The sequence below is a fragment of the Branchiostoma lanceolatum genome, chromosome 9 (genome assembly GCF_035083965.1).
Source record: "Branchiostoma lanceolatum isolate klBraLanc5 chromosome 9, klBraLanc5.hap2, whole genome shotgun sequence".
Lineage (NCBI taxonomy): Eukaryota > Metazoa > Chordata > Leptocardii > Amphioxiformes > Branchiostomatidae > Branchiostoma > Branchiostoma lanceolatum.
The window spans coordinates 8,531,746-8,541,939 of NC_089730.1; the positions used below are offsets into that span (position 1 = coordinate 8,531,746).

General features: G+C 41.2%; 2 protein-coding genes across 2 annotated transcripts in view; one reads left to right on the forward strand and one right to left on the reverse strand.

The window, feature by feature from the left end:
* Positions 1-1,083: 1,083 nt before the first annotated feature.
* Positions 1,084-5,211, reverse strand: LOC136442225 (protein Dr1-like). The gene is made up of 5 exons (XM_066438978.1): positions 5,121-5,211; positions 4,317-4,443; positions 3,151-3,263; positions 2,715-2,878; positions 1,084-2,089 (listed from the first exon to the last, which is right to left on the reverse strand). The coding sequence occupies exons 2-5, from the start codon at positions 4,418-4,420 to the stop codon at positions 1,952-1,954; spliced, it is 519 nt and encodes a 172-aa protein (XP_066295075.1). The 5' UTR covers positions 4,421-4,443; positions 5,121-5,211; the 3' UTR covers positions 1,084-1,951.
* Positions 5,212-5,446: 235 nt separating this feature from the next.
* The window catches only part of LOC136442575 (uncharacterized), a 67,906-nt gene continuing 63,158 nt past the window's right edge, over positions 5,447-10,194 (forward strand). Inside the window, exons 1-2 of the mRNA XM_066439500.1 lie at positions 5,447-5,552; positions 6,270-6,341. Coding sequence (XP_066295597.1) covers positions 6,302-6,341 — 40 coding nt within the window. The 5' untranslated portion in view covers positions 5,447-5,552; positions 6,270-6,301. The remainder of the gene's footprint in view (positions 5,553-6,269; positions 6,342-10,194) is intronic.

Genomic DNA, 10,194 nt, shown 5'->3' on the forward strand with positions numbered 1-10,194 from the left:
AAGCAGATTACCTAGCCACGCCTATAGCGACCGAAACTATGAGTCATGTCTGATACAGGGGAGACGGAACAGTTAACGCCTGCGCCTAGACCCCACGGTGAAGAGAAAAACAAGGGTTTAAACCATTGAAAAATCCTTTTTTGGTGGGATCTTTTATGAAATCTGGGCAGTTTAAGAGTGGCTGTGGTAGGATAGACTCTGTAGTTGCTGAATTAGTTAAAATAAAATAAAATGGTCTGTCTCCACCTTGTGGGTTTTGGCACCCCTATGATATACTGGGTACTGGGATGATCTTCAACTGGGTGTCTGAAGCCTGTAGGACCTATCCAAGGGCTCTACTAAGTTTTTGTAGTCTGATGTTTTTATTTCTGAGATAATGACACCTTCTTTTTCTTCTCTACTGGCATCTATTGTAACTCTTTAGGCCTCCCTATAACTAATCTCAAATCAGAACAAGGTAGCTGTGTGTGTGTGTGTGTGTGTTGTAGTTGTTGTCAGCATAAGTCAAGAAGCTCTAGACGAATTGTCTTGGTATGTCCGTAGGTCTTTGGATGACGAGGGTGAAGGTCAACTGAGCAAATCTACACTGAAAAACAGAGGAGTATGTACCTAGTTGCATGAAGCAAGAACAGTGTTGTTGTTTTGAGGTTTCTAAGTGAAAGAGGAATTGTTAATTACCTCCGTGAAAATAGAGGTATAATTGTTTTCGGTATATCTGTCTGTTTCTGGATACAGTATTTTGGCTAGCAATAACTTGAGAAGGTCTGAATGGATTGTGATGATATTTGGTATGTGGGTAGGTCTTGGGAACTCTTGATTATTTGGTGGCAGGAAAAAGCACACCCCAACTAAACTTGCATAATTGCTGAGGAAATTCTATCATACCAGTGTTTTCCATGTAATTTTTGGCCTGGAGTTTTTTTTTTAAATTTCTAAGTATCAAATTCCCATTATCTAGCTACAGAGGATTTATGGCGTAACACACCAGCTTCACCAGTAAACACTGGAATCATATTATTTTCCAATCAATTATGCAATTGAAGTCCTATTTGTCAGGTCAGAAAATCACCAAACTATAGAAACTGAAGAACAATATGTATTCTTTTCAACTACTGGTCTCTGAAAATGTTGCCATATAACAACAGGCATGATAGGGTGAACAAATGGCATTGTAAACAAACAGAGAAACAATAACGTTAGAGGGAAATTAACAGGTGCTTCATCAGTAAATGGTATTGATATAAACTTTCTTTTTGATGACTATTACAGCATCCTTATACATGTATATCCATTCTTCCAAACCATTTTTACTGATAACAAAATAACGAGAATAGTATCTTATCATATAGTACAGATAGAGTTTGTAGTATCCATGGTTTGATCTAACAATTATTTTCAATGCTTGGAGATGCTCCCACCACATATCACTCTTCTTTCTCACAAAACAGAAAATAAAATGTTTGTCATGATTTTGTGACAGTATCAAACTAAAACCTGCACAGATTCCTGGACCAAAACAATAACAAGTTAAGGATACAGAGTACAGACTATAGCACATATGCTCGTTGAGACACAGGCAAATATGAGAAAGTAACATATGATCTCCCCAAGCATCTAAATCCAAAGCAACAAAATTGTTTTTCAATGTGAAAATTTCCCCCACTGCTGTTCCCTCTTATGAAAGTTTGTATCTTTAATAATCTTACATGAAACTATGTCAATACAATACAATTTACAAATAGTTGAACCAACTTGAACTAGATTCTGGGTCACCTTTTTATTTGCTTTGTGACATCTTAGGGCAACAAACAAAAATACATTTACATCAAAATCTGTTGAAAACTTCCTTCAAAGGCTATCCGTTCATGCCTCTGTGTCAACTTCATGAATCCTTGTCCCTCATACCCCCTTCTCCACCCACCCCTGCAGCACCCCCCTCCTGTGGTTGTGTTCATGAATCGTCCTGGTCCCCCGCCTCCTGCTCCACCCCACCTGCAGCACCCCCCTCCTGTGGCTGTGGTGTCTCCTGTGCTGCCTGCTGCATCCTCAGCCACTCCTGCTGCTCTGCCTCGGCCTGCTGCTGTCTGGCCTGGGGAAAATGTCAATCAAAACTGTCAATCAGAACCTACAGGGGAGAAGAGCTGTCAATCATAACTTACAGGGGAGGGGCCAGCTGTCAATTATAACACATAGGGGTGGGGCCAGCTGTCAATGAAAACCTACATAGGGAGGGGCCAGCTGTCAATCATAACCTACATTGGGAGAGGCAAGCTGTCAACCATAATATATAGGGGAAGGAGCAAAGCCTGAAATATCTCTCCCCATGACATCACACTCTCCATATCAATAATTATTATGGTACATGTGGGTGAAAGCATCTTTTCATTTGCCTGTTATGAATTATATCTTTTTTAGTTACGACATCACTTAGCCAGGGTACCATCCTTGTTAGCATACGTCCTCTTTCATACTTCCCCACACCAATGTTTAGAGTGTATGTGAGCAGGAATAAACTAAGGAGGATGACACCCAGGGTAGACATCAAGTACTTAGCTGCTGATATCAGTATGCCAATGTTAAAAGATATATTATCCATAACATAATAAAATCAAATTTGACAATATCTTGGATTAAACATTTTCATTATACAAATGGCAATCTGCAAGTCCTAAGAAAATAATGCTTCAAAGCCAAAAGTGTCAAGATTTTCTCACCTTAGCAAACAGCTCCTGTTGTTGCCTAAAAAGCTCCTCCTCGGGAATCCCCAGGTTCTCTAGCCGTGTGCTCGCTCTCCGTTTCTTGGCTGCGACTGTTTTACACTCCTCCAGAACACTTCTCACATCCTCTGTGTACGAGCCGAAGCCCAGGCTTTCTAGAGCTGTGAAATACAGTATGTTCACACAATATACAAGAAGCCTTCTAGAGGTTTTAACAACTGAAAATACTCGAACTATGATTAACTGAAATGCAAATAGGGACACCAAAATGGTGGCAGTTACAGCATTGACTTAGTGTGAAAACACTGTACAGCATAAAAATTAACTTTTTTCACTACAATGTATTTCTTATATCGCATATGGATTAAAGATCAGCAGGGAAAAATGTCTTTATCCTCTTTCCCTAATGGAATAGATAATTCGACATTCAAACCTGCTAGAATATGTTCCGGTGATATTGTCTTCTTCCCCTCTTTTGTGCAAATCTCATTGGCCTCCGACGCCACCAAGTGGATGAACTCGGTACAGCAGTTAAGAATCAGCTCCCTGAACACCAACAGAGGAGAGAACATTCTGCTTTACAAAATGAACTGGCGCTGGTTCTCACCTACCAAGGAGGCTAAAGGTTCAACCTCCATGCACCCACTTAACAATACGCTGGTTCGCAGTTTGAACTGTACATGTGAGAGGTCAAGGATGAAGGACTCTAACTTGTATAGTTGTAAACAGTTCTCATCCAGACCATGTTTGATACCATCTTTTGTCTATGTCTCAAGGGCCTACTAGTACAAGTTACTTTGACAAATGCATCACACTGCACATGTACTTCAAACTGTAAACAAGCTTAATGAATAGATTGTATAATCCAGTTCACAGTTTGAACTGGGCATGCATGAGGTAAAAACAACATCCTTGATCTAAGGTGAAGGCCCTTAACTTGTAGACACTTGTTGTCTAGACAATGTTTGATAGTTGATACAATGTCCAGATGTTAAGTTAAAGTGTCCCAAACATCTTGATAAGATGCGTAGGGGTGGCGCCCATCTCCATTCTTAGCCCTGGGGCCACACACGTGCAAGTCACTACAGCAGGGGGCTGGTCCGCTGGTAGTGATGTGTGTGTTTAACTTCCATACTCTTTGTCTTTCCCAAATGCTGAGTGCTGAGCAGAGAAAGAAGCATGTACCATTTTTTAAAGTCTTTGGTATGACCCGGCCGGGGTTCGAACTCACGACCTACCATATGCAAGGCGAACACTCTACCCATTAGGCCATTGCACCGGTTGTTAATGTCCAGATGTATCTGTATCTTTATAGCTGGTATAACCACCCTTCGGCATAACACACCAACCAGATGTGTTTTATTTATGTCTCAGGGGCCCAGCTTATGCCTACATGTGTTGAAATGTCAATCTACAATTTCAGTATAGAGTCCTAATAACATAAACTCATTGCCTGTGAATCAGTAACATTGGTCATTTGAACTGTAGTCAATAACAATGTTTTCCTTAGCGGTGGCGACTGTTGTAGGGTTACTTTTATACAGTTCTATACAAAAGAAAAAGTAAAGGTAACCCTGCAACAGTCTATGTTTCCCTCACCTTGAATCATTAGCAACCCTGATGTTTGGCACCAGTTCTTTGATGAGTTTGTTGATGGCAGCTCGAGGGATGGTTGGCTCGTCGTCATTTCCTGAGTCTGCCATGGCTGCTTCAGATAGGTAAGGTACTGATGGGAAATAAACAGTGTTGATACTTAGATTATTCACCCCGTTCTGTATCTATATCTGTATCTGTATAGCCGGTATAACCGCCATTCGGCATAACACAACAGCTTTGCAGGCACACGGCGCGGCAGCAGCTGGTTATGTCACACATCCGACTGCAACCGTTCTTTATATGTGTTGTATTATTTAAAGCCAGTAGGTAGCCATACGAGAAATAAGGCTGTTGTAACATGCTCGAGGCACCTCCTCGAACATGGAACCCCAATTTTACGTCTCTTCCAAAAGACGGTGCAGCTCCAACAAGGATACCATTCCCAAATTCGAACCGGGGTCTCCCAGTTGTTGATGGAAAAGTAAAGGAGGTTTACTTCCATGTCCAAGATTCCCAAATTAATCAATTACAGTTACTTCTGAATGCCATTTAAGTAATGTTAAGGTAGATTGATACTTCTTTAATCCATCTATTTTCTCACTTTTCTAACGTACCAAATTGCAAATGCACATAGGATACACTTGACACTTACAGTGGGGAGGGGGGCAGGAAGCGACAGAGAAATACGGCGTACAAAAGCTTATTTGCATCAAAGTCTCACAATAAACAAACCTACACTTTCCTGTTTTACTCTCTTACAATATGAATATATAGATAACTTGATTACTTGCCGTTAACATGACTTACCAGGTATGAAACGAAGACTTGCTGTGGTGTTTTTTTTTCCGAACCAACTAGCTTTCACCTTTGACCTACACTGGACGATACCATTGTAAACACAGGGATATCTTTGTATAGTACAGTCGCATGTAAGCGCCACCTATTGGTTACCAGTGAATCTGCAAGTGAAATCATTCGGTAAAGACTGCTTACTGAAATGAGTTTTTGGCACCTTTTTGATCATGCCTACTCCGTTACATCATCTTATAATTGGCATTCACCACATGCACTTAAAAAGAAAAAAGGAACTTATAACGTTATATAAAGTTAATAGATGGACCAGTGACATGATTACTGTATAAGCCAATCAGGGCTTCCAATGCATACGCCATATCATATGGGCTTCCCGTCAAACAGCCAGTCAATATGGCTGTACTGTGTAATTCGTGCCAACTACTCGTAAGTATCCATTCATTCATTCAGCCACTCACTCACTCATTCACTCATCCATTGTTCCAGCCACTCATTCATGAATTCATCCATCCATTAAATCAGTCATTCATGCATCACATGGTGAACTATTCTAGCTTTAATAGGAAGTTCGTCTCAAACAGAATACTGGCAGATCCCCAAAGCTATGCCCTCCCCACTAACTCTAACAACGCCCGGCGACCCCAACAATTTGGTCAAGAACCACTAGCTACCATTGCAATGATAAGCATTGGTAATTTGATACCAGTTTGGCTGTAAATCCTTTTGACATTAGTCACATTACCTAATAAGCTAGTTCGGAGTTGCTGCTACGCACGTGCAGTGTCAAAGGTGAAGGCCCCCCAGACGTGAACAAAACCCGGCGGGGCGTTGTTATGCAAATCAAGACAATGTCGAGACGAGCACTGTTTTCAAGCCGGGGGCCTTCACCTTTGACACTGCCCATGCGTAGTAGCAACTCCGAACTAGCTTATTGAGGAAATGTTTTCATTCGTCATATATATACATGCATAGGAAATATCTCGAAATGTGCACATACAAAAGGCACGTACATATGTATGGATTATCGCAGGATTTTTCAACGCAAAATGCAATGATTCAGCATGAAGCTAAGCTTCATTTCTAATAATTATGTCAAAGGATCTTTGAATTGCTGCATGGTGGTTGGTGGTTTTGTTGATGCAGTACAACAACTCACAGAAAGGGGCGCTGCGTGTATGTGGCACCTGCTCCAGTCAGTCGGTGACCATTCTGATGGTATTTCATTTTCCTACTATTTTATCTTATTCTAATCTATCCTCCATATTACATCATTTCCCGTTAATTATATTCATGGTAGGCCTCGAATCCCCTCTTGACCCCCTTCTTTCTCAATTTAAAACAAGGGCATCTTGCAGTGTGGATCTTATCCTATAGATGATACACTAAGACCCAATCATTGATAACAATCAGGAAAATGTAGGTTACAGCTTAAAGGCTGAGATGTTTTATTGACTCCGAGTCAGCTAGGATCAGTAAATGATTACTCGAGCATTGTGTTGGTACAACCTGGCACGGTGTGCTTCAGCTAGCTTGAAACTGACTAAATCGCGCTCCTAGCGGCTGGCCCGATTGTTACCGCCCCTAGGGGATGAGGTCATTAACCTTGGCAAGCGAGAGATGGCGTAAACACAGGCTGAGTAAACAAATCATTGACGGGATTATTGTTCGTCAAAATGAACATACACTCAAACCTTCTGTCATTTCTTAACATTAGGGAGTGGTGCTTAAAGGGGGTATCTAGGCTCACTGAAGATGCGGCACGTTGGCGGCCTCACTGCAACCGAGCGGCGAATTTCATCGATATTTTTTTTACGCTTTGTGTGTTTTGTTGTCATTTTAGTCATACTTGTACATTTTGCATGATATTCTCATTATAAAGTCAAGGGTAACACAAATCCAATTCAGGTCACAGTGAGGTCTAGTGAGACGCCATGATGGTGATGGTAATTACCGTTAAAGCGATCACAATGTCCTAGATCCTATTCAACTTGACACCTCACCAGTAAAACCCACAATCATCCAATAAATGCCAGTGGGTCAATGCGAATGGCTCGTAAACCGATACTGATAATGGGTAACCTAATTCCTTTATAGTCGCCTCTAGAAGGGAATTTGGGTTACTTTGTTGACAGTAAGTGGTATACATTGGACGGTTTAATTTTTTGATCAGTTATCGTCATTGCATATTGAATTTGGATGTTTGATTTCCTTAGATGTAAAGCTCTTGTACCTTAAGGCAGAGAATGTTCACACATTTAAACTACGTATCTGATAAATGTACAACAACCAACCTTTTAGTAAAGGATATATTGGACTCACTCTATAGACAGTCGGCATATTTTTCGTGTCTCGTTGGATAGATTACATGTAGCAGTAAAGACCATACACGATCAACAGTGTTTGTGAACGATGGTACACTAATAAATACTAATAACGCTAGGGCAGCCAAAACTACATCTAAAATTCACAATAAAGGGCTGGTCACGAAGAATTAAGCGTTGGGCCCAGGTTGCAATGGAGCGTTTTGCATTGACTTTTTCTCGTTGCTGTACAATTATTGCAATCAATGCCAATTTTGTAGTAGATCAGATTATCTAGATTTTATGTGTTTTATTTCCTAAGGCTATGCTGTTTTTATACGTCCCCTTAAGGTTATTTATGCCCTTTCCCTGAGTTGATGTATAGGAATATAACGAAGACCATGGCAGCCAGATTCATCACAGCTTTGAAATGCCAACTGCCACCTCACTATCCTATTCATTTCACAACCTTTCACGGGTGGATAGCGTGGGGTGGGATGGAAAGGAACCATGTTACATGCTTAAACCCTGTTTTTGCAACTCCTTTCGCGGAGGATATGAGAAAGATTTAGAAAACGTGAAAGCGTTACATTTCGGGTAATCCTGGTAGAGCCGCATGGCTTGACCCTTGCTGGCCTACAGCCTTGCCGGTACGCCCAGAAGGTTCGGAGTTATTGCTTTCATTCATGAGTTCAAGCCCGGCACTACAACCTTGACACGCCCGGAGAATAAAGACTACGGGATAGTCATCCACCGTAGCCTGGAGGTAGCCAGTGGGTCTACCGAAGACCAGGCAATTTCACACCCAGCAAGACCTTACTGCGTCCAGCTCATTACACGGTTCACATGGTCTTCATGAGGCAATCAACGGACGATGATCACTTCAGCTGACCCTGGCATCGCAGGGGCAGGAGTAAAAGGCGTTGCTCATTTCGCCATGACGCCAGTGATGATCCAAGGATCGCAGACACGTCTCTTCTATACTGATGTCTTGTCACATTTTGACACGCCAGTTGTCCTGGGATTCAAAGAAATCACCGGTTTGGCATTTAAAGGCGTATACTCTTTGTAGGGTCAACAACCTTGATGGCAAAGGTAGTTTGAAAGGATACAAATCGTCCAGTCAGCCCTTTTCTGTTCCTGCATTGCCCATTGATGGCAACAAAGTGTTCTAAATAGCCCATAACCCAAGGTATTGCCATGCCTTTATCGTAAGCAGCTAGCAATGCATTACCATTAGATAGTGCCAAACGTTTCCACAACTGTACGGTTGCTTTGCTTTGGTGATGTTGGTGTTCTGATGATAACAGATGATATTGATTGCATCCACATTGTACATGTACAGCGAAAAAAATCAATTGGTTGGAATGATTCAATAACCCAAATCGATAAACATATCAAAGCTCCTCATATGAAGTCGTGATTGGTGTGAAAGTGTTATTGCCACTCACTGTTCATTTGATATGACTATGACTGTTTTTGAGGGCCATAGACATAAAGACCTTGTTACGCATTCTGCAGAAATACAAGGGCGGCAACGGGGTTGCCGTTGTAGTGATAGTGAATGGTGGTGTGATGATGATGATGATGATGGTGATGATGATGTATAAGGGGATATTTTTGTTCCACATGTAGTTATATGCGTAGTAGGCGAGAGTTTTTACAGCTACACAGTGAAATATACCATTTTTATTTGTTTACAGGTTAAGAACTCGTTCCATCAGGAGGGAGGATTCAATCGTGAAATAGTACTTTCAATTGTGTACGTGTGAACTTGACAGAAAGAACTTCTCGGTGTAGACTGTTCAGTATAGATTTATAATAAACCTTAATAATACACTGCATGACAGCCATATATATAGAAGGAATTATGATAACCAATATTCACATTGGCTTTACCTTTAACAAAACGTAAGATGTCTTATGGTATTTCTGGTTTATCATAGCCTCAGTATTCAGCAAAGCAAATTACATCTGTAAGACATTCATAAATTCATCCTCTTGCTCTAAGGAAGACAAGGCCGAATAACAACATACCCTTATGATTTCCAGTTAGCATTTTAGGAGACGTACATGGCATTTGGAAAGCCTAGGCGCTGTTCACTTAGTTTTTCATCGATGCATTGTTCTGCATAGTTTGAAATTTTGAATATAGAACCAATTTTAAACGAGTTTTCTCATTTGTGGATGATATAAACGCCTTTAGGAGATTTCTGCTTCCTGAGAAACCTACTAGTCCAGGGAAAACCGGTGTAAATATTACCATCAAAATGCCCATGTAGAACATAGTTCACTGCAGCCAAGTTGCAATTTATCCCAGGTGTCGTCTGATCCAATATGGCGACCAGCTTTTCCAGGAATTGCAGCATTAGCTCCCGAGAACCACCTATAACGCCGGCATTATAAACATTATAGCGGCTCTTGATGGTTGGAATATCGTATTCGTGACTAAAGCCGTCGTTAAAGCAGCTGCTTAACCGTTTCCGAAGCCACCCCATAGACGCTATATTTGGAAACGTGTCTACATCAGTTCCTACATACAGTTGATCACCCATCAAGTCCATCAACTCAAACGGATTCTTCTGAAATCTGACGTCAGAGATATCGGTCAAGATCACGCGAGAGATCCGAGAGTTTTCCCTCAGGTGCCTCAAGTACACGTAATACTTGGCAGTTGCGTTCCATCTGAAGCGTGCTTCCGTTCTTTGGAAGGAAACAAATCCATTTTCAACACGATTTACGAATTCTGATTCAAGGCTGTCATGGAA